General features: G+C 39.6%; 1 protein-coding gene across 2 annotated transcripts; it reads right to left on the bottom strand.

The window, feature by feature from the left end:
- Positions 1 to 2,493: 2,493 nt before the first annotated feature.
- tlcd4b (TLC domain containing 4b) lies at positions 2,494 to 24,463 on the bottom strand. 2 transcript variants are annotated; one of them, XM_042004501.1, is made up of 7 exons: positions 24,085 to 24,463; positions 19,070 to 19,222; positions 16,240 to 16,329; positions 8,658 to 8,716; positions 6,953 to 7,047; positions 6,782 to 6,855; positions 2,494 to 6,703 (listed from the first exon to the last, which is right to left on the bottom strand). In XM_042004501.1, exons 2-7 carry the CDS (start codon positions 19,213 to 19,215, stop codon positions 6,355 to 6,357), a joined length of 813 nt encoding a protein of 270 aa, XP_041860435.1. In that variant the 5' UTR covers positions 19,216 to 19,222; positions 24,085 to 24,463; the 3' UTR covers positions 2,494 to 6,354. The 2 variants fall into 2 exon arrangements, with proteins under 2 accessions (XP_041860435.1, XP_041860445.1); XM_042004511.1 differs by lacking the exon at positions 24,085 to 24,463 and adding an exon at positions 21,799 to 22,339.
- Between the last annotated feature and the right edge of the window lie 621 nt (positions 24,464 to 25,084).

Genomic DNA, 25,084 nt, shown 5'->3' with positions numbered 1-25,084 from the left:
GAACCATCAGAGAGGAAGAGAAGAGAGGATTGCTGCTTTCAGTCTGTAGATCCCTAACTGTTGTCTAGGAAAAACGAAGTCAAACAACCATTCTGTTCTTCATAGAACACTGGAGGAACAATCTTGACTGCTTGCTGGGTTGTAATTAACTAATTATGCATGTACTATGAGAAACCGTTGGAATAGGAAGCTAGCAAGCCATTAATAGAAGATGAACTTGATGTGTTTGCTTGTTGCAAAGGTGGCAGACCTGTCATCTTCTGTTCATGCAAAGTCTAAAATGTTAGTTTCTTTCACACTTTTTTTTGTTTTTGTGTCAGAAATGAGTTTGGTTTTTCCACATTTGGGAAAAGTCTTCCTCCTAAAATCTCGACTACTTGCTGTGTGGAAATATAGAGCTAACATGCATGTAGAACCACTGGAATGAGACGGTAGCTAGCTACACACAGACGTTAGTTGGTGACTCCATGTCTGCAAGTCATCACTATAAATTCCTGGTGAAAATGTAAAACAGTTAACATGCATGCACTATAACGGGTCTGCAAGGTTTTACTAATAAAAGAGCCATTTTTACCACTTGTCCCACCAAATAAGCATAGTTTAGAGCCTCAAAACCTATTTGACTCTTAAAATTAACTTTCAATAAACAAAACTGTTAACATTTTGCTGTTTATGTGTCATACCTGTCATACTTCTCAAACCTGTGCACCATCAGAGTTCACATATCTACACAACAGTACTATCTGCTCTAAATGTAACCAGGATCGCTTATTTCACTCTGCTGCCGCTGGATCAGTTTGCTGAGTATGTTTGTTCTCATTTTAATGGTCCTGTCCTTCAAAGTCTTTATGCAGAGGGGCATGTCTCTAATTTATAATAAATAATTATTTTGAGTTTTCTCCATTTGTAAACTTACTTTCTCCCGAGATGCAACAAAACCTGCAGCAGTAGTTGAGTTTGGGGACTTGAGCCACTTCTTTAAAGTATGTTTAGACTGTTTATCTTCCCACAGAAGTTCTGAAATTGCTTTTAAAATTCATCTTCAGCTTGATACTTTCCAGTAAATGTTGTGTGTTTGTTCTGGATATGTCTTTCAATGTTACATTTTTCGTTGCTTGATAATTTCTTGGCACAAATCAAGCATACGGGTAAGCTAGCATTGTTGGCAATGAACATAAATTACTCTGTTCAGGCAGAATTACTCGATATTTTCCTCCAGGGCCAGGGAGGAAGGACTTAAGAGCTGCATACGGCTCAAGAGCCACAGGTGATTGCAGATCCATGTACTATAAGGAACCAGTAGAATGAGAAGCATGAGAAGTTAGCATAGCTCGGTACAGAAGTTAGTTGGTGACTCCATGTCTGCAAAAATGTCTTATAAGTATAATTACATCAGTATAAATTCCTCCCGAAATCCTGTCTGTTTCCTAGGTGGAAATGTACAGCTAGCATGTATGTGCAATGAGGAACTAATGGAATAAGAAGCTTTGGTGCCTTCTGCTGGTGGTACAGTGGAAATAGAAATTGCTCTCAATATCACAAGGAGCTGATTTTGTTCCACATATAAAATAATCAGGAACACAAAGAAGTTTTAGGGGATTTGTACCTGCTGGAATATTAGTTTAACATCACAAAGTGAAACACCAGTCGTCGCTGTTTTAAAAGCAAAATTCCTGCTTACTTACAGCTGCTCATACTTTGTCAATTTAATTCACAATCATCCAAATGTTTTCAGTGGATTTGTTGTCTGCACTTCAGGTTGACCAGTTTAGTACCTTGCCTCATTTGCTACAGAGCCACATGGTTGTAAAACATGTAGAATGTGGAATTGTCTGAAATAAGCAAATTCATTCAAGAAGACGTTGAGTTGCCTTGTCATTTTGACCACCGGTCTTATGTTGGGCGAGTCCTTCTTGTGCTCCCAAAAGAAGCTCTCAGCAGTCACGGAAGGGACAAAGTAGATCAGAAGGTGGAACCGGGACATTAGCAACAGATCTTTTTACCTTGTGGAGTTGTTTTTTGTGGTTTGGGCTCACTGTTTCCATATGGGGTGTGTGTTACTGATTTACATGAAGGTTTAGCATCCATTTAAAGGCCTGAGTGCTGGTTTTTGCAGGTGTAAGATGAGCAGTGCTACTCTTTTTGCCATTAAAAGGGTTTGGTGTAATTAATGGTGCATCAGTGATGTGCAAGTTAACCAAATTGCACACCCTATGGCATTTGAGGATACATCTGTGATTCTGAGCTTGTGCATTTATGTCCCCCACGGTGTTGTATGAAGAGCATTTTGATATTAATTTTTATCTCCAACAGGAAGAAAAACCTCCAGCCAAACCAGACGCAGGAGGGGTGTCCATAACTGGTTCTTATTTACAATTTTCCATCGTCTTCCAAGAAGCGGGAAGAACAGCAAAATGCCGGTCAGCAGGATGAAGAAAAGCGTTTCTTAAAATAAAACTTAAAAAAAAAGAAAAGAAAAGGAAGTACACGGTGTTTTTAAATTGTCTTCAACTTTATTGAAGAACAATACTTTCAAGTAAGTCTCAGCTTTCAGCACTACAGTTACGTGATCATTAGTAGTGGTCATTGTAGACAACAGTCCGAGTCATGAGGTGAAGCTCAGACAGGGACCCCGAGGGCTTCGTGTAGTGTAGGCCGGTTCACATTAAAATCTCAGGAAAAACAAAACAAAAAAAAGGATAACAAGATATTGCATTGCATTAAAAGACATAAAGAGAATGAGATGAAGGGAAGCCACACTGGCAAGTCACTCATTGGGAAAAACAAACAAATATAAAGTAATTTGTTCATCACTTTTACAGTCAATCTTCACCATGAAACAAACTCTGTCATGCTCGAGAGTCAATCGGTTATATTTCTTTGTACACAATCAAAGTTGAATCAGATAGTCAAGAAAAAAAAAACCAGGGCAAAAACATCAGTTGCCTCTTCGAACCACGTTGTGCCAAAGAGATCAAATGGTTTGAAAACAGGACATGATATTAAGGAGATTTATTGATATCTTTGTTAAATACTGTATGTTCAATATTTCATGAACTATGGTCTCCTCAAGTAATCGGAGGCAATCCTGGTTGTTCTGACCTGATACAACGTTTATTACAAAATACAAAGAATAAATCAAACTCACTGTCCAAATTCAGAGTCACATTCGTTTCTAAACAGCTGCAGGGTTTAGAGATTAAGGAGGAAATACATGCTGTAGATAACCCTCACGAGCACAAAAGCTGGGCTTGTCCACACTGTTAACTCCTTATGTGTACTTCTTACTTTGTGCACGAGACCTGCATCAAAAAGCAGCCTCACTTAACATGTAAAAACATCCAAAAGTCTCCCACACCATGCAGCACATCGGCTATTCACCGTTGACTACTACTTCTAATTCAAAACATACTGATTGCCTTTTCATACAAAAAAAAAAAAAAAAAAAAAAACATCTTAATGCCACTAAATAACCCATCACAACATTCAGAGACATGGGCTCCCAGGAGGGATCAGCTTTGGGTTATAATACTTGGCCGGATAATCATCGTGCAGGCAGGTTTGATAAAAATATGCCCACACAGTAAACACAAGGAATACAGAAGAGACAGTTGCTTGATATTACATGAGAAAATTCATGCTAATCTCAAAAAAGAAAAAAAAAATAAATCTGACTGCATCACCTCCACTATTTGTGTAAAGGCACAAGAAACTGTAGCCCCTCCTCTGTGGTGACAGACAGAAATACAGGAGATCCCAGAGTTACCGCTCCGCAGGGAGTGTGCTTTAAATATTTTCACAGTGAAAATACCACCAGACATTCTCAGACTGTTAAAACTATCCATCCAAAATCAGATAAACCAGCTAATTCTACACATTAAAGTCCATTTCTGTAGGTAGTTGAATGTTAGGCTTAAAAAACAAAAACTTGGATCAAGACTTAATGGCTCATAAAGAGCTAAGAAACAGCCTCAGGTGATGTAACTCAAGTCATGACAAACAAGGAGTCTGAAAAAGGTAAATTTAGTTAGAAGCAAGCGGAGCTGAGCAGGAATCTGCAGCTTCACCTTTCCGAGGCTTGACTGCAGAGCGTCTTGTGCCCTCTTGTGGTCAGTTGGTGTAATGACAACTTTTCCATTTCAGGCATACAAGTGGAAATGGGGATTCTTTTACATTTAGCGCTGATTTTTTTGGGGGGAGGGGTTTGGTTGATTCTTCTGCTCATCTGAAGGGTAAACTACAAAGTTTTTGGTGGCTCTCTATTAGTCTGATAAAATCACCATGGTAACGCTTATGCTGAGACACTTTATATTCCAATTTACTGAGTACAGCAGAAAACAGTTACAGTAAAACAAACTGTAGGTTGTTCATTGTGTTGCCATGGGAACCATGCATTCATTTGGTGATCCAGAATGGCTTTAATAATTTGTCTTCATTTACTGGAAAGTTGCTCTATACCACAGATACTGGATTTATAACAGATCGAAAAATTACTCAATATATTAGAGATTAAAGTTAAATCCACTTAAATTTGATCGATGATTTCCACAAATCTAAACTTTATTCATACAACACTCCTTTCAGGAATGAAGTGCTCAGGAATCGGCATATTTTGTACATAAATTATGTGTAAAACGCCCTTTTTTATGATCATGAATGGAGCCTGAATACATCTAGGTCTGTATTTAAAAACTCTTCAATGTAACTTGGAGGTGTGCAATCGTGGAGGTAACATTAGTAAATGTGAGCAGAGTACAAACCTCTTCCAAAGATCCTAATCTCAATCATCTACTTGTGAGACAAATACTAAATCTATCAAATCTTGTGTTTCTGTCTGTTATCAGCTGTCAATATTAGACGGTTCAACACAAACAATTTATATATTTGTAAAATAAAATTGGTGCCATTTGGTATATAGACGTGTTAATAACACTATGCAAAGGGCACCTGTATGACACTGTCTGTGTAAATACTGTATAGCCATGCAGAGAGGAAAAATACCCTAAAATACATTAAGTTCATGCTTTTGATTATGCTCTGTGGAGGGAAGGGGGATGGGGCATTTTGGAAGACAAATCCCTCCCTTTTATTGCATTAGATTAATGCAATTATTAATTAGATGATGTTCATCTATCGCAACAGATCACTAAGGAATCAGAAATATGTCGATCTGACCATGCTCTACATGATGACCTACACTGGTTACAGAAAAATGAAACATGCAAAATTAACACGTGGTTATCCCACATGGAAAGGTCCAAATTTAATCAGAGAATTTAGAGAAGTGAAATACTGCTAGCATTCCTGTTGCTGGCAATTAAAAAAACAGAGAAGTACAGCACCGTTTTGGTGTCTGGCAAGGGAAAAAGATGGCGGCGTGCTGCACACATGGGAAGAACAAGCGGATCTGTGAGGGAATAAGTTCTGATGAAGGAGTCTCAGACAAGTTTAAGTGTGTATAAAATAAAGAGCTAATTAGCGAATGGGTTATAGAGTCTTTGTAAGGCAGGGGGAGAGGTAGAACAAAAACATTCCAGCTGAAGCAGAGGCTTGTAGTGGATGACTGCTAATGACTGCTGCAATAAAAAAAAACAACCTGATGTTGGGGCATGTCCTCCTGCATGCGTATAGTAAGTGTTTTACATCTCTAATCCTAATTAGACCAACTTGTTTTAGGGAGCTGGTGATGTAAATAGGCGCTACTTGTTTCAAGGAGGCCACAGCAGGTAATTCTGTAGGAGAGGCATTGTGGTGTTTTTTCTGTCTCTTCTTCTTCTGAGGTTTGATGAATTTAAGACAAGAGCCCTGTAGGTTGACAAACACCGTGTGGGTCTGACAGTTCTTCGCTCCGTAAGCCACGCTACATCAAGCATGGACTGAGAATGAATGACGGGTGAAGCGTCCGGTAGCCGTGGGTGTGCTTCTTCAACTTTGTTAGGGGTTTGTGATCTTCCTCCTCCACTGTTATTGCTTTCCTGTTTTCCCACAGGCACTTCAGAGGATTGGGCTTTGGCTGGAGTCGCGTGTAAGAGGAGATGAAGGAGGGATGGTGGGAGTAGAGGAGCTGAGTGACAGATGGTGAGAAAAAGTGTGCTTCTGAGCTCTACCTTGTTGTCTGCAACCAAAATGCTAACCTCTCCTTCTTGATGTAAATCGGTCTCTGATAACCGTGAGGTTTGTGAACGCTGGTGCTTGAATGAGTCAACGAGCACGCTCCTCATCCCCCCACTGGGGTCAGAACCTGAGGACTCTGGGACTGAGGGTGGGAGGGGTGCTGAGGCTGGAAGGAGGAGGCGGTGAGGCTCCTGGGTGTCCCGCTTCCCTTCCTGCTCACGTCCGGGTCTGAATACGGCATCAGTCCGTGTGGTTGTTTGCGTGCTTCTTGTCTGAAGACGGCGACGTCTCCGCCCCGTCCTTAACCTTTCGTCCTCCTCTCCCGGTCATGACTTTGTAGCAGCCGCGAGCGATCTTATGCATCCAGATAGTGTTCAGGATGTCCAGGGCGATGCAGGAGGTGATCCATGCCACCTGGGCTCCCAGGCCCAACCGCTCAAATTCTGGAGTGCCGAAGGTGGCGAACACACTGACCCAGTAGGACGGCATGACGGCGATGCGGACCAGGAAGAAAACCACTGCCATGGCAACGCCGTTTACCACAACCAGCCGATGCGAGCGGGGGTACTTCAGTGCCTCAAAGAACCACCTGGAGAAAGACAGAGCAAAGCCAGGAAGCATGACAGGAAACCTGGGATTCAATCCTTCACATCTGAAGTCGTCTCACCTTTGGTTCACGAATGGTGTGGATAACTCTGAAATTAGACGGAAATTGGCAAAATAGGGAAGCACGCCGCGTGTCTGCAATAACCAAACACACACACACACACACATTAGAAATTCCTGAAGCAGGTGACACAAAAAAGAAAAAAAGGTTTGAAAAGACTGACAGGCTCACCAACACGTATCCATAAGCATAGAGCGCCGCCAAGTGGTGGCAGACAAAGAAACTGTCCCCCATGGTGCTCCAGTTACAGGCCAGCAGCACCAGGTCTGGAGGAGGGAACAAGCATAAAAAACAATTACTTTTAAAAGGCTGAAAAATGTCATTTGAAACCTAAACTGTGTTCATAACATTGAATTTCTTAAACACTGACCTAAAAAAAACAAACATTTTTTTATTTTAAATAAATTTGGAGCATTTGTTTATGAAAAAAAAAGTAATTTTTAATGCGTAAGAATGAACCTTAGATGATACATGTGCAGTGGTTTTGAGCCATCTCTCTTTTCTTTATATTTTGCTTCCATGTTGTCAAACTTTTTTGTGTATTTTTTAAAAGTGGTTATGAGCAATGGTTCTCCAGACTTGCGGAAGGTCTTTCAAGGTTTTTGCTTCCTTTCTCAGCCAGTTTTAGTCCAGTATTGATTGTTTTAAGTAATAAGTATTATTTTAAGAGTTTTTTTTGTCTAAGCCATGTAATACTGACTTATAAATCTTACAATTGTGAGAAAATATATAGGCAGTTGGGAGGAATTTATATAACTTGTTTAAGAGTGCAGTGGTTCATCTCTGCTGGCACACTGGGGACTTTAACCCAGGTTGTCCAGACCCAATCACTAAGCTACCAGCAGTCTGACATGAGGACGCATCTGGACCTTCTACTGTTCACTGAGGCCTCATCAGAAAAGGTCTTCATGGAAGACTCAGTGGCAACAGGTCTGATAGAGTGATAAATCCACCTCAGAGCCTGGACCAGTAGGACCTGAAGCAGTGTGGGATTATCTCGACAGAGAACGAAACAAAAGGGAGAAAACATAAAAGAGCTTTGGAAAGTCGTTCAAGAAGGCTGCAGAACCATTCCTGATGGAAAGTTTAAGAAATCTGTGTTGAGGAATAAAGTTGCTCAGACCACACATTCACTTTTCAGCTTGTTGTTAAAACTCAGGTGTATCCTGCCTCTTTCCTGCTTGCTGCTGGGATGGGCTTCAGGTTTCCTGCCACCCTGAAGTGGACTAAGCGGTAAAGGAAATCAGTGAAAGAATGTACATTATCCATATAATGATCAAGTGAATATATTACAACGATTGAAGTTGTCCTCCAAAGAGGGGTGTTGGTGGGCTAATTAAAAAAACAAACAAGCAAACAAAAAAACCAAACAAACTCCGTTTTACCTTTTATATTATATTTCCACACATTGAAGTTTCAACCTGCAGCTATCTCCTGTTTATCTGACAATACATAAAGAAGAGAGTGGTGGCTCAAAACCTTTGCCCAGAACAGCTGAGATAAAAGGCTTCAGCAGGAGCCGAAGCAAAAGTGAATCTAATGTGTAAAGAACATTAACAGATGTCCTGCAGCAGCAGCCACAGGCTTGAATGTCATTTCAGGGTGCAGGGTAGACTAAATATTCAACATCTATTTAAAATAAACTCTGACTGTAAATTCACACCACAAACTGACAGATGTCTTTTAAGGCTGCTATTTGACATTTCATCTCAAATAACCAGTCTTACATTTGCTCCTCTAATCACAAATGACCTCAAAAGGTTAGGGTTTTTTTTTATGTGTATTTGAAGGAAAAATAAACCTGGCTGTCATGGATTACATGCAAGAAGGAACGATCAACTGAGGCTTTAAAGAAAAAAAAAAGAAAAAAACTCACCATAAAGGAGGTAACCACAGGTTATGGCTACATTTAGTTTGACCAGACTGGGGTCACCCCTGTGGAAAAGCAAAGAACAAAGTGTAAAGGTTTCTTTCAGCACAGCTGTAACACGATCACATGCAAAGTTAACAAGCCAGGAAGGGAAAGCCACTCACTCTCCTCTCCACACAAGTAGATTATCAGATCGATAATCTGCTTCTGCAGAGAATACAAGATCCAAGCTGGCAGTCTAATTAATGTAAGAAAGCGAACACACTCATCAGTCATGCAGAGTGGCCATTCAAGGTTGATTGTCTGATGCTGATGAGCTCTCTGTTAGGCTCTTATGTAGCTACATTTTAATTTAAAACAGTAGATTGACAAGCTGGAAGGGAGTGTGTGTGTTTTTTTTATTATGCATAACATGAAGAGAGAGTAAACGGCCCAGAGGCCGGCGGCCTGCTCTGGTGACCGCTGGGTGTTCCTGCAAATAAAATCTGTTCAAAATAACAATGGAGGTGACTGCTTCAGTGGCCGTCTGATCCTGGTATCAGTAACAAGTTTCGTGTTGCAAATGACTGACTGGCGGCTTGTGTAACAAGACCCGACCGTCCACATACTGTACAAACAAGCGTGCCCAGCTATCCTTATAAGGACCTTTCTTTAACCTAGACCCCAGATCTGTGAGTCCCAAAACGGTCTGTTCATGCTCTGCATTGTAAGTGAAATATTTTTAATTGCATTTCATTCTGGCGATAAAAAGTAATAAAAACGAGTAAAAAACACACATGCTCCACATAAACTGGATGGAAAATGACGTTTTGTTTACAGCATCAGTGACAGCTTTTTCCGTTAGTTACTCAGCATTTTTGCACCAGCTTGATAACAGAACTGACACATTCTGTTTTTTTTCTCCTCCTCATAACCCGTTAATGTCCATTTCACCCGAGCTGCCCTCATGAAGCTGTATCACTTTACCTCTGCACTTAGAAATGCATCAAGTCGATAGAAGGCCGAACAGCAAACGACCAGAGTGATAGTTTGATACTATGACAGCCAGCAGGATGTTGTCACAACGTCCAAAGACTTGTCCATAATCACATCAGTGTGATCCAGCTTCAGTTAATCAAATGTAGAGTAAACGCATGCTCCAGCACCTTATATGATTAACTGGCTGAATTTTACCCTTGGAAGAGACACAAAGACGTTCACACAGGGAGCATCATGATAGCATGTCCACGAGCCTTGTCTTCACATCAGCAGATCTGCTGATTAGTGGAACATGTTTTAGAAATAATTTAAACAGAATATATTATGCTTTTTGTCCATTTTTTTTTCAAAACCTTACGACCTTACTTATTTAGCCAACATTGCTAAATAAGTAGAGTCCATCATGCAACAGCTTATCTACAGCTCTCTGAAGGTCCACCCACAGCATTTCAGTCATACTGAGGTCTGGACCTTCAGTCATTCTGTTGTAGATTTGCTGCTGTTTGGGATCATTTTCCTGTTTAATAGTCTAATATTACACATTAGAATACTTTGGTATCTGGAGTTCATGGTCCACTCCATGACTGCAAGGTGTCCATGTCCTGTGGCTGCAAAACAAGCTCTAATTATCAGCCCTCCACCACCGTGCTTGACAGTTGGTATGAGGCGTTGGTGCTGATATTTGGTGTTTGGTTCAGACTGTGCTGCCATGTTCTTTTTAATGAGAAGAAACTTTCTTCCACGACCCTTCCCAACAAGCCATACTTGTTCGGTCTTTTTCCACTTGTACAGTTGTGACCTTTAACATTTAACATGCTAACTGAGGCCTGTCGAGTCTGAGATGCAGCTATTGTTTTTGTTTTTTTGCAGTTTTCATTGCAAGGTCTGATCTTGGACTGAACTTGTTGTGAATAAGCTTCCTTACTGCAGACCGATGAAGCCCAAATAGTTTGGAAATGTCCTCATGACCCCTCCCAGATTGACAGACCGCAACAGTCCAAGTTTTTCCTCGTTGTCGTTGTGCTAACACAAACCTGAATTCTCCAGAGCAGAAAACTGACTAAACTTTTGTTTTTATAGAGGTGCTCACACTAATGATCAGTTATCTGATCAGCAGCTCTTTTGGCTCAGTTTTTGTTAAATAAATAATGACACAGTTTATTATGTCATGTGCTGCTACTGAGAGGTTGTAGTGACCTGGTGAGGAGTAAATTATTAATGGTGTCATGACATGTAAAACTTTGAAACATGACTGCAAACATGCAGAAGATTTGCTGATGCAGCAGCCCCCCCATAAGTTGTAACCACCAACCAATGATATACGTTTAGCATCATCATCCTCATGAGAGATATTTCTAGAATATCTGACTGTTTTGATTTGTTTAGTTTCTGTCAAACAAAAACAAGTCAATGTCCTGTCCTCCATCATTTCTATCACATACAGCAACCAATCAGAGCGCATGGGGCCTTTACTGTGAATAAGGAGGCTTGCAGAGCCAGTAGAAAGCAGAAGATGCAGCAGCAGTGCAGTTTTAAATCGTTTGTCTTTTGAACATAACTTCTTGAAAACATGGATAAACACCGAACTTGTAAATAAACTAGTGCTGGGCAATGAATAAATTTTTTAAAATCATGATTAATTGCATGAAATGTTGCGATTAATCACATTGTTTTGTGCAAAATGTCCCTTTCTCTTTTAAAGAAGGCCTACAAAACACTTAATCAGAGGTCTTCAACCTGTGGCTCCGGAGCCGTAAGTGGCTTTTAGGACCTTCCACAATAGCTCTTAATACATGGCTAAAAATGCTAAAGAACTATTTTTTATTTATTTATTTATTTTTTAACATAATTTTCCACAAATACTTACACCCCGTAGAGGAAAGTTTGTTTACTGCAAAAGTTTTATGTTTTTCTTTATTTTAAAGCCTAAAAACACAAATACAAACGTGGTTCTTAAAAAATGACAACATATTCCCTATGTTAGATATTTAAGTTGTCTTTTTTTTCAGAAGGTCTTGTAACATTTGCAGCTCTAAAGGAGTTTTATTTAGCTGGCTGAGGGAAAAATGGCTCTTTGGATTGGAAAGGCTGCAGACCCCTTCACTAAACACACAAACAGGTTTAGCAGCAGTTTTCTCTTTAAACAGCAACAGTTAAAATATTTCTTCATATATTTTCTAAACACAGAAGGAACAATATGTGATGAATATCACATAGATGGTGAGGAGAGAGAAATATTCACAATATGCACAATAACTTCCATCCATGCACCTTCAGTGCTTCATTATCCAGATTTCTTTCCCATAAATTCTCTAAATCTGCATTCTTAGCTTGACTGTTTAGCTTCACCTCTACCGCTATCGCTCCGCTATCGCTCCGCTACCGGGAGGTAACAAAGGGTTAACATCCGGTTTTACAGGTGTAAGGTCAGGTCTGTAAATGTAACTATAAACATGTGTGGTATCCACAGAAAGTCCAGAATCTCAGCTAACACCTCAGTAAAACCATTTCTATCACCACCAAACACAGTTAAGACAACAAACAATTAAAAGAACAGGTACACAAAGTTAGAAAAACATGTAAACACAAATTACGGCTCCCCGTTTCCACCCGATGGCGTGAAGATGAACAAACGACTCTACTGAAAGAACATCTCACAGATTCCAAAACTTTAAGTTTCATCTCGCTATGACTAAGATTCATAGAACCAGACGCATAAGAAGGTCCAATATTTGCTTCAGGAGTTGGCTGCCATGCTTGTGTCCGACCACATGTCCGAAACGTAATTACAGAAACATACAGTATAAAGAAAGTCTAAATCTGGCTAAATGTTGTGACAGTGTAACCCTGCATGTGTCTCTGCCATGCATGATGGTGCCATAACGGGACTAATGCAACTTGTATGTGAGCAAGAGGCGTGGAGGGTTGAATAAAGTTGCTGAATGCAGATGTATGATCATAGATTTGAACATTTAGCTAACTGCGAAAAGAGGGTTGCGAAATATATTTTTCCAACCATTAATACTTGAACAAATATTAACACTGTGTGAGAGACGCTGTGTGTGAGCTCTGGAAGAAATCTTGGGACCTCCAGATCCAGACAGGTTGTTCAGTAAGACATTACGTCCTGCATCTCTTGTACGTTTGTCGTTTCTGAAGTACTTGTAAAGTCTTAAATTTGTTGACTTTAAAGGGGGATGAAGTGTAAATGATTCCTTTATCTTTAATTGATATTTCTAATTAGGCCTGATGCTATTAATCCCTGAATTAATGTATTGATGTACTGTTACTGACTAGACCATTTTTCCTTACTTATCGAAATGTTTTTAAATGCTTTTAAATTTTACAAAAAGCCTCTAAGCTACGCTCTCTCACCTGCAACAAGTAAAGACAGTATAATGAGCAAAAGAACATCATTTAGTATGTTAACAGAGGATCTTTTAGCCACACTGGACTCTTAATCCTTTTACTGTAGACCTACAATACAGCTATGCAGTGAGAAAGAATGCTAGCCAGGTTATGTTATTTTAATTTTGTAAGTTAGCTAAACGTTTGTTTTTCATCATGTCGGTACGGCGTCTCTGCAGAAAGACAGGTTGCAGTTTACAGAACTTCGTTTTTAATGCCTTTTTCAACTTTGGTTGTGTGATTTCACACCATTAACATGCCAAAATAGCTAGGAACAGCTCTCATAACGCATAGTGCAGATAACTCATTGCAGGTACTGTTAAAAAAAAGGATTTCATAACAGCTCTGGATTATCTTGTAAATTCTGTAACACAGACTACTTATTTCAGAAAAAGGGCTTCTTATGAATTAATCTCTAAATGGATTGTAAGGACTTGAGAAGAAAAATCTCTTGGTAAACGTGATGGCTTTGTAATCTTAACCCACGCTGTTAATCATTTAGCAAATGTTGGCTGCTGCTGTTGTTTCACGTGCTTTGCTTGACTTCTTGTGTTTTAACAGCTGATCTCTGTCGTGTGGTAAATTGTGTACTTGTGGTTGTGCTGCTTTTCTTGGCCCGGTCACTCTTGGAGTTTTCAATGGAGTTTTTTTTTTTTTTTTTAAATCTGGTTAAATAAAGGAGAAATTAAAAAATAAATACACTCCAGTACTCTATAAATGCTAATACCAATGTGTGAAGTTTAGGATGTGAAGAATGCCTAAGCAATGTCTCTAATTTAAAAAATGGGATGTCAACGAATGAAATGTTGTGATATTTCTGAGGAATTCTATGCAACACCAAAAGGTAAACTAGCAAAGTATAGAGAATTTTCGGTAGCTATGTCTGGGTGTTTGTTATCCCATGTAGAGGCATGTGTGCTTGCTGTTCCACTACATTGATTGGATCATAATGTGCTGGGTTGGGGATAGCGATAGGGCTGCACATAATTTCACACTTTACCTAAATTGTAATTGTCATTCTTACTGCTTAAGTATTTTATGGGATACCCAGGCAGGGTGTGTAACATCAAAAACCATTTCTGAGATTGTCTAAAACTGTCATGCTTTGTATACAATGCTACGGCATCCTACAGTAAACCTGCGTTTCACCGACTAACGAGAAAAAATAAAACCCCAAAACTACAGAGGTTAAAACACGCCAGAGCTGCTTCACACAAACTTTTTTTTTTAAACAGCAACAAATAAAGACTTTTTTTTTTTTTTTAAACATCTTTCAAAAAACAATTTGATTTATTTTTTAAAAGAAATTCATGTTTTAGCCACTGGGTTCCATCTTTCTGAATGAATGTGCTCGTCTTCAGGGTTGTGGTAGACACAAAGTGGGTGATAAATGTCTTTGTACTTAAGATTTTCTCTACTTTGTTCTTTTTGCATGAGGCTCCTGAAACAAACTCCTCCATGCTCCGCGTTGTCCACTGCTTGCATTAAGTACAAATGCAGATAAGCCAGTAAAGAAATGCGGCCGTGGTGTGGCCGTTGCGGACTGAATGAATTATGATAGCAGCGTAAGCCGTGCTGCGAGCCGGCTGAAACGTCTGGAACAATGCTGCTGCTGTGTGACGCGTCTTAATGATGCTGTAACACAATCAGATTGACTGGAGAATTAAAGCTTGCACCACTCCAGTGCTGCAACCAGATGAGCTTTAAAAGGTATTAGGGTACGGCTGGGGATCGGCTCGGTTAAATTCAACGAGGAATAAAAAGACCAATGTCTTCTTATACTTTCTTCGTCATCATCATTATTTATTTTGATGATCACCATTTATTATAGTTTATTATTTGTGTTTAGTAATTATTTTATGACTATTATTGCTTTTAGAAAGAGTGTTTGTGTTTCTTGTGATAATATTCTAAATATTTCCTTCATCTTAAACTTTTAAAATTCTATTTTCTTTCATTTTTTATTCAAATAAATTTGTACGTCTGCTTTTTTTTTTTAATTTGCATGAATGTTTTCAGTGTTTTGTCTCACACCTTGTCTTCTTTTCCAAATGTTCACCATCATATTTACCCACAAACAAATAAATAAGAAAATACAGTTACGGATATGGTTACTTGGTTTTTGTTTCGAATGCAGGAGGAAATGATGCGACAGAAAACAAACCCTGTGGCAAAAATGTGTGGTTAAAAACAAAGACGCTATGACCGGATTTGTAGCTGGAGAAAGGAGGAAGGAGAGGGAGGCTGCCCCCCGATCTTTCTTTCCCACTTCCCTGCCTCTTTACCACCCCCCACCCACTGCTACTTTCTCTTTTCTCCTCCTTTCTGCTCCTTCAGCGATGCTGGCTCAGGCTAACGGAGAGACAATGAGAGGCTGGGAGGTGCTGCTCGGACTCCACAACCAGAGATGTGGGGGTACAACGGACAGATACAGGCAGGAGGACGCCGATGAGGGCTGCTGGAGGAGGGGGTTGGGCAGGAGACTGGGCTGCTGTTAGAGACTATGAAAAGGAGTCTTGTTGATGGGATTGAGACAGCCAGAGAGGAAGCAAAACAGAAGGAGAAGGGAGAGAAAAGAGGAATAGAGGGAGTGCTGTAAGAATGTAAGGGAGAGGTAAAGGAAATAAAAGGAGCACTCATTTGATACAGATCTCTAAAAAAAGGGGAATCCTGATTCAAGTAAACAAAATGAGTAGAGTGGAAGACCGAGACAAGGAAGAGAAAGTCAAGACAGAAAACAAATGCCAAGTCCACTGAATCTACAACTCTCCGGAGATTTCCCTGACACATTAGATCCATCCTCTCCTTCCTGCTTTCTGTGACAGGATGAGAATGCCATCTTTGTTGCTGCAGAAGGTATCAACTTCCAACCCTCACAATCCTCCCATCTTCACCCCCTTATCCATCTCCTCTCGTTCCACGTGACTTAGCTGAGGCTGACAGTCTGACGTCTGCCTCGGCAGACCTTTCATAAAACACGCAGAGCTTTCACTTCCTGTTTAGTAGCCTTTCTAAATAACAACGCACACAGCACGTGACTATGTTGCCCTTTATGCTGAGTAAACAATTTTGTTGTTGGCCAGAAAGATTTGTAAGGTTGTAATGACTGCATTTCAGAGATGATGCCACTTTCTTTCATTTGCACTACAACACACACGAGTATCTTATTGATGCATTAGCTTTTATTTTCTGTTTCTCTTACCAGACCGGGTTGGCGTTGACTGCATCATCGAACCACAGGATGTATAAACAGAATAAACCCACAATCAAGGCGTGCACAGTGGAAACCAACCTGCGGATTGACACATAAATACACAGGATTACACCAGGAAATATGGCAAATAGACAGAGGAAATGTAGCTAATAAATAACAATGAGTCTGTATTATTAGAATGTACTCATGCATAATTACTGAACACGTGGGAGTAAGTCTTTTTAATCATGCCGGAGACAGCATCACCCCTAACCTTTGGAGTGGTTATCTGGACCACTGAAGAGGTACTTCAGAGGTCCAGCAGCTTTTATCTCCTCTCAAACAGTTTCAGAGTTCCTCCACTATCACTGTGCTGCCTCTGGGGCAGTCCACAGGCTACAGCTGCTGCCCTGAGTCCTGGCCAAAACAGGCTCAACAGACACTCCATTATTACCCTTCTGAAGTGGCTCAGCATGAAACGGTCAAGGAGGAAGTATTGCTAAAAGCAGAGAGTGAAACGGAGAATCAATATAGCCATCTGTAGAAACCATGCCACTCCTTACAGTAGTGCACACAGGCCTTGAGTCACCCCTGATTTCTTTGTGTGCCATCAGGAAAATGGAGAATAGGTGCAGCGATATATTGATTTATGTGGAAACACAAATGGGAAAAGAGTTTGTGCAAAAACAAACTAAAAAAGTCAATATTTGGTCTGAGCAGCTTCATTCTTCAACACAGTCTGAACCCTCTTAGGCAAGATTTCTAGTCATTTCTTTAGGTAGCCTTGAGGAATAGTTCTCCAAGGTTTGTTTACGGACTTTCCAAAACTCTTCTTTAGATGCTTACTAGAGCTGGACAATAGATCGAGATTTTCAAATATATCGAAACTTTATCTGACGCAAAATAGGAGGGACTATAGTTTATATCAAGATAGCTTATTTTGAGTTAAGATAATATTTTCTTTTGCATTTTGCACAGCTGTATTTTTTTATGGTCATTGAAAAGTATTTTTCATTCATTTTGTTTTAGGAGCATGTAATTTAATATAAAACTACTTTAATTTCAGTCAACTGTTTTAATGCACATGTGCTGCCAATCCTTAATAAAAGTGTATTTAGCACTGAAGGCTGTAAATTAGAACTGCCTCTTTGGTTACTTAACCAAAAAAAAAAAAAAAATATCGAGATATATATCGTACATCGTGATTCAGGTAAAAAATATCGAGATATAAGATTTGGTTCATATCGCCCAGCCCTAATGCTTACTACCTTTTGTTCTGTTCTCTGTCCATATGATCCCACACAGCTTGAGTAATACTGAGGTCCAGGCTCAGGGGAAGATTTATGCCCCTACTGGACCTGTTGCTACTGATTTTTATCATACCTCAGCCCTTTCTTTCCATTTTACTTCATTAAGTGCACGGAAACCATTTCTGAAGAGGCTTGAATGTCCGTTAATGTTAATAATGATTATTTAATTTCAAATGGATTGTTTTCTATTATTACTATTTTACTCATGTTCCTCTCCACATTTTGCTTTCTAATTTCTTATTAATATTATTACTATTGCCATTATTATGGCAAGAACTGTGACATTATTATTATTATTATTATTATTATTAATAATAATAATAATAATAATAATAATAATAATAATAATCATCTAATTTATTTACTTTTCCCCTCTATATTTCTTCTTCCTTATTTACACCCTATGTACTTCTTATTCTTATTGTCATTATTGTTCCTATGAACCACAATCATGAATCCATTTTAATTATTGTTATTATCTTTCATTATTTTTATTAAATTATTATTAAATTGTCAATTTTATTCCTATGACAACTAGATTATGATTTTATTTTTGATTATGGTTATTAATATAGCTTATTACTATTATTAATTATTAATTCAGATATAAATAAATAATAAATATTTGGTTGAAATGAAATATCATTCTGATATATTTTTACATCTGGACTACAGATGTAGCAGTGTAACATACACACACACCACACTGTCCTTTCTGTACAACTTGCTTGTCTCTGTACTACTTTTACTTTTCTTCACATTTTTGTACTATATGTTTGCATAAATAATAATAATAATAATAATAATAATAATAATAATAATAATAATAATAATAATAATAATAATAATAATTATTAAAAGAAAGTCTTGGCTTGGAAGCAAATGTAAAGAGGTTTAGGGGTGACTCGAAACTTTAGGACAGTACTTTATATTCACAAAACTAAAAAATAAAAACGTTGCTGGAAGAATCCTCTACTTTTGACTACTTTGTCCAGCAGTGCGCTGCTCTGTCACTCGTCTACATGCACTTACGTCGTGGTTACATAAACAACACACAACAAACTGAGCGCTGGCTGTTATGCAACGGCAGACCACTTTAGAGTGAACCACCAGTGCTTCGCCTTTGCCTTGTTCTGGACTTCTGGTCAACGCACTTCATTCTCTCTGTTACACTAAGACTAACGTCAGCTACGGTTGGAGGAAGGAACGCTTATCTTTGGTGTGCAGGCTGACAGAAAACAGATGAGAAGGAGACAGAGAGAGAGCGTATGACAGAGTCAGTAAAATAGGTTACGCAACTAGAAATGATTGCCCTCTGCACCTCAGCCCCGAGGTTTCTGTTGGAAACTTTAAACCACTCTGTGCTCCAGCCGCTCATGTTGCAGCTGTAGTTGAGTTTGAATGAGTTCGGTGAGGATGTCATGTTGTTTTCTTTGGAAAGATGTCTGAGTGGGCTTATTAAAAGTTACTGGGATAAAAATGGTGAATATAAAACAAGTAAAGGTCTGTTTTGTTTTTCTGAGACACACCTGGAGTTCCACTCAGTGAGCTTGGTGGGAGGTAGCCGACTATAACTTGGTGTGATGGCGGCGGAGAGCCGCGGGCTGGCCACTGAGAAGAGAATCTGGAAACCCGCGAAGCTGCCAGCCACCACCGTCAACTCTCTCGTCTCCATCACTCACCTAGACACAGCAAGGGCAGGCGGGTAGAGGGATGAGAGGACAAGGAAGGGGTGGGTGGAAGCAGGGTACACAAGAGAGGGACAGACATGGACAGTTTCAGTTGATGACTGTCAGTCATCCTGGACAGCAACAGAAGAGAAACGGAGGTGGCAGCGGTGGTGGGGGGTGAAGCTGCACCCTGTGTGGTTCAACCAGCAAACAAGGCAAACAGGAAAGGGAAGAGACAGATGAAAAAAAAACCATATACAAGCTGAAAACATGGACTGTCTAATGCAAGTGACATGAGAGCTTTAAGCGAAGGGGGACGAGAAGATGAGAGGAGAATAAAAGGCAGTTAAAGACAGCAGGAGGAAAAACGTGACAAACGAAGGAAAAATTGCTGCGTCTCAACACACAACACAGCAAAGAACAAGAAGAAATCCATTATGCACATTTTGCAAGGGGATTACAGTCAGTTGTTAAGGACACAACGAGAAGAAAACAAAGCCTGAGCAAAGAAAGAAGAGAGGATTTTCAAGATGAAGCAAGCTGTTCTGCTCATGGCACAGAGGCGGCTGAATAAAATGTGTTTAGGCTGTTTTTTTTACTTAACTATAAATTTATTCTTCTTCTGTTTAGGTTTAAATTCTCTGTGTATTAGATGTGTTATGTTTGTCATTTTGGTTGTCTTTAAAATTGTGAATTAGTGACTATGAAAAAGAAAAACTACCCATAAAAACAACTGAATGGGAACATATTTAAATACACTGCACTGAGGAAATCTGTTTATTTTCAGCAGGTTAACAAATAAGAGGCTTGTATTCTCAAATTACAGGTGACGCTGGACTGAAAAAGAAAGAAGGAAGAGAGAGAGAGAGAAAAAAAAAACAATCTTTTTAGGTGACTTTTTAATCTAAAACCAAGACGACACCAAAGCCTCGTACACGTGAAAGCATTTTGGTCATCATAGATCTTTCTGTGTGTTTGCAGTAGCAGATTGTAGCTGTTGAACTTCAGCATTTTAGGAAACTGTAATATTTATGGGGATTTTTGTTTGCTTGGACATAAATATGCACCAGTTTCGCTTTTGTTAACACGACAGTGGCAGAGTTAGCATGAACAGTGCTGGTGTTAACTTTGCTTAAGGCACTTTTCACACGTTAGCTCAGAAATGTGCCGTCACAAGTCGACCATATCAAGAAGCAGAGGTGTCACATCATGAACATAAGAGGATTCTCATTTCAGGACATGTCTGCTGGATTTGACGGACCACTTCACCTGGACAAGAAATAATATTTTCTTTTTAAATACCAGACTTCCCATGTGCTTAGCCTGAGTTGTTACCAGTGACACTGGTCTAGTTAGTTTTCTACAGATGGATGGACGTAACAATATTACTCAGGTTTATATTATATCCTGCTTTAAAGACACACTACAGAACTTTTGCAGATTTTCTCAGTGAAGCGCCCCTTGTTAACGGCTAAGTCAGCATCCATCTTGCAGGCTACCTGCACTCTGAGCTCTCTCCAGCCAGTAAGACACTCTTATCTCTTGTTCTGTCCCTTTTTACTTTTCCTATCTTCCTCCAGTAACGTCCTCTTACATTTCTTTGATGAATCAGCCGCAGTGGAAGCTCAAAATGGCCACAAGTTGATATCCATTTGCTAGCAGGTGACGCTGTGTATCAAGCGAAACTCGGCTGCAACGTCACATGCCGTCCCAGAAGAAAAAGTTGTAAAGTGCGGTTTCTCAGTTGTGGCGTGTCGATGGGCAGCAGCGGCTCCAGAAATGACCACTACAGACGTCAACAAGTCCAGAACGATGAGTTCTAAGGTCGGAAAGTTACGTAATGCATCTTTATATCTAAAAATAAAAATTTATCCTTTGAATTTTCTTTCACATAAAACTCGTTTTACAGAATGTGGTACAGTCTATTGAATATTATTTACTTTATAATGTCACTACATAACACCAAGTATTTAAATTCCATCTCTTTTCAACCAGTGTCAGTCATGTACTCTATTTCTAAACCAATTAAAGCTGCTTTATTTACTTTTTCCCTGTTTTTGTTAACAGACAACACAATGATCATCTTATAAAAATTGATTGTAATGACTATATTAGCTGACAGGTCGCAGACAGAACCGTCGCCTTGACAGCCTTCAGTGGAGTTTAATGGCTTGTCCAACATGTTGCTACGTTAAATGCCAGCTGCTTTGAGGGGAGGAAAAAAAAGCTGACAAAGTTGCTAGGTTGGCAACAATCACAAGCTGGTAAGGAGTCTGTGGCTCGCATTGTTGCTGACAAACAGAGAGAAAAGCAGAAGCAGGCCTAAGCCACAGTTAAAAAAACAAAAACACACATGAACTTGTTTACAAAAGGATGAAGATTGCACCAGATCATGCTGGATTACATGGTGTTGATTGATTTCAGATTTTGTTTGAAGGAATAGAAATAAATAGCACCAACAGCTGGTTGACATCTTCCTCACACACAAAATATAAAACAGTCCTTAGCAAAACTTCATTTGTCATATTACTTCTGCTTCTCAGCTTACACCAGTTACAGCCATGGTTAAAGCTAAACTCTCCACGTACCTGAAACCCCAAATTAAAAAGCAAACAGAGGTCACACAGCTCCCAAGAAAACACCGAATCCAAAAGGCGCATTCTCCTAATGAGCTTTCATTTATTCTTGTTCTGTGCTGTAGCATTATCAGCTGTTGCGACACACTGTGTCAGAGCTGGTCTGGACTTCTGCCCAAAACGTACGTGGCAATTCTGATTAAATTACACAAATTATGCAACTTACGCAAAAACTTATAATCGCTGACAAATTACATTGTGTAAGACAAAAGGTTACAGCTGGCTGGCAAACACCGTAGTGGGAAGCTGATTTAATGCAGATATCTGAAATCATTATGTTTGCAAAACAATTTTAAGTAGTTTAACCTCTGAACAGCATGTGATGTTTTAAGTATGCACCCAGCAGTGAGATCTATTTTTAACCCCTGTGGGTCACTTCAATTTACTACCATTTTGTGTCATTATAGTACAAAAAAGTCCTCTCCCAAAACTCCTATAATAACATTACACATTCATATGTTTCCCCACTTTGTTTTTCTCACATCCTTCAATTAAAGTCAGTCCTAATCAAAACTACCAAATATGTGATATTTAAAATTATTTTATTATCTTTAAATGGCAAATTACATGGTCACCTTATAAAAAAATAATACAAAACTGAGTAATTTTCCATAAAATATACATTGGAGAGATTCTTTTTTAAATTATTAGTCTTAAATGTACTAAAATGAGGGGAAACATTTATTTTTGTCTAATTCCCAGCCTCTTAACATGTATGATATGAAAAATAGCTAATTTTATGATTTTTTTAATCATAAAAAGAGTGACATCATGTGATGAATTTGTCCTTAAAAGAGTTTAAAATAATTTGAATATTTGTATTTTTGGAATTATTAAGTTTACTGTGTGATTTGAACAAAGAAAAAGTGTAAAATAATATCAATCTGTACATTTTTTAGAGGTCAAGAGAAACACTTTCTTATAATATCATTCCATAAGAGGTAACACAACTGAAAAGGTAGCCAAATTTTGAGAAATTAACCTAAAAAAGGATTTTATGAAAGTCCCTAATACCAACAATCTAAAATCTGTAATTATTTTCTGTATAAAATAGGAAAAAAAGCTAATCAAGTTAAAGCCACTTGACGTAATCCTCTCAACTATTTTCCTCCTGAGCTTTGGAAACACTTAAAACATCTGAATGTGTAGGTTACCTGCAAATAAATACACAAATCAAATGTTCCTTCTCTGATTAGCTTTCCAAACCTTTAAATAAAAAATAAAAAAGTGGGCAAGTCCAACAGGAAAGCTGGAGCAGGAGCCATACCACCCTGAGAGCTTATTACAGCCCACAGAGGCAGCTCTGCACATTACTGGGGCCGGCGCTGATCACATGCAGCATGTGGCTGAATAATTCATGGGCAATCTTCACCTGGCAGGCTGGTTCACGCTGCCTCCCCATGGGAAGAGGCAGCACACAAAGCCCCCCTTCACTGCGGCTGACAGCCCGAGCAGGAGAGCTGCTCCGCCGTCCACTCTTGACCTTGTACCGTTGGAACATCCTGCTGTTGTCAGCAAGCCACGACCCCCCTGACATATCGACTAAACATAAATAATAGCGGTTCAATTTCCACTGCTCATTTAGAAATCCAAACCGTCCCATTCTCTACCGCATTGCTGCACCGCATCAGACCACTTGGGTTTGGACTCGCAGCCGGGGACCTAATACACACACACACCAATCAGCTCAAGCATGCTGGGTCATGACATGAATACTGATCCATTAGGGGTGACTACAGCAGTTTTAAGCCGACAGAGATGCTCGCATTCCCGCATACGAATTCTAACAAAACCTTAAACACCCTCCTCTGTGATTTAGAGAATTGTGCATCTATGCACCTCGGAAACTGGCGCGTGCAGATCAACGTAAACAGTAAAACGTTATTGAAATTTGCTCTCTAATCTTTCTCTATTTAAACCTGTGTGCTCCGTGATATGAGGGCAAATGAATTAGAAAGCATAAGTGACAATAAACAAGAATTTCTTGAATGGCGGCTGCATCGCCAACGAGGAAGGTGGCTTCACAATACAACACAGGCAGGTGTTAAACGAGTTGTAACAAGCAGAACCGGCTGCCAAAAGTCTGAATCCCTGAAGCAAACTTGTTGACTGGAACGACACTAGACTGCTACGTGGGACACGGCAGCAGTAAGAAACAAAGCTGTAAATATAAAGACGGAACGCATTGATCCGCAGTGTGTTTGGTTGTGGTTGAAGGAGGAGGGGGAGCTCAGTTACCTGATATCCGTCGCATAGGTTGCCGTTTGCGGATAAACACCCGTTTGGCCGGCGCCGTCCTCCACTTTCTTTTAACTTGACGTTAGCTAGCAAGTCGGCTAAAGTGAAACAGCCCGCTCGCTGTCTTCCAGCTCGAGCCCCAGACGGAGGCTGCTGGTAGGGGGGTGAAAAAAAAAACAAAAAAATCAAACAAAAAACAGCCTCCTCTGCTACGCTAACGACGCCGTGTTGGGCCAACCATTACAGCCCGGAGGACAATGGCCTTTCCTGCTGCTTCGTACCGTTACTGCCATGTGTTTAGACCTTTAAGTCCGTCAAAAGTTTTTAACTCGCTTTATTTTGGCACTGACAGTCAGGAGACGGCGATGACGTGGGCACGTATCCACCCCCGCGTGTACACGCCCCCTGACAGGATACACCCACAAGGAACAAAGGGCTTACTCCCATAATGTTTATGATTATATGTTGTAACACAGATAGTGGAGACATAGCGATAAATCTGTGGTTGCCTGTGGCTTTTCTGCTAACCTCAATTGAGTTTATGAATATTTATTTGAAAACGGTAAACAGACATGAATGAATAATCAGTTTAAAAACATTCTTGTCAGCATTACATTGTTATTATGAAGCAAAGCAGCAAGATTTACAACAGCGACGTTTCTAGGCTAGAAAGACAAGGGGGCTTAGCCCTCAGGAGATGACATACAAAGTTGCTCCTTTCAGCTGGAGGGGAAATCATGATGATGATGAGTTAAAAGCAATGTCAAAGAGCAGTTATTGTACATATCTTCAGTTACTGTGATTCTTTGGCTTTGTCCCAATACACAATAAACATCCTGATGTTTTGAACCGTTCTCCAGAATGCTGTGTAAATATTGAATTCAACATTATCGTGCATAAAAAGAAACCAGTAGGATTTAAGTAAGCTCAGAGAAATGTGTCATTATTGTGATTTTTTCTTTTCAACAAACTTTTTATTTTCAACCAGGGGGCTACACTG

Source organism: Melanotaenia boesemani, chromosome 2 (genome assembly GCF_017639745.1).
Source record: "Melanotaenia boesemani isolate fMelBoe1 chromosome 2, fMelBoe1.pri, whole genome shotgun sequence".
Taxonomy (NCBI): domain Eukaryota; kingdom Metazoa; phylum Chordata; class Actinopteri; order Atheriniformes; family Melanotaeniidae; genus Melanotaenia; species Melanotaenia boesemani.
Note: the sequence above shows the minus strand (reverse complement) of the source record. Positions and strands in the feature narration are given on the sequence as shown.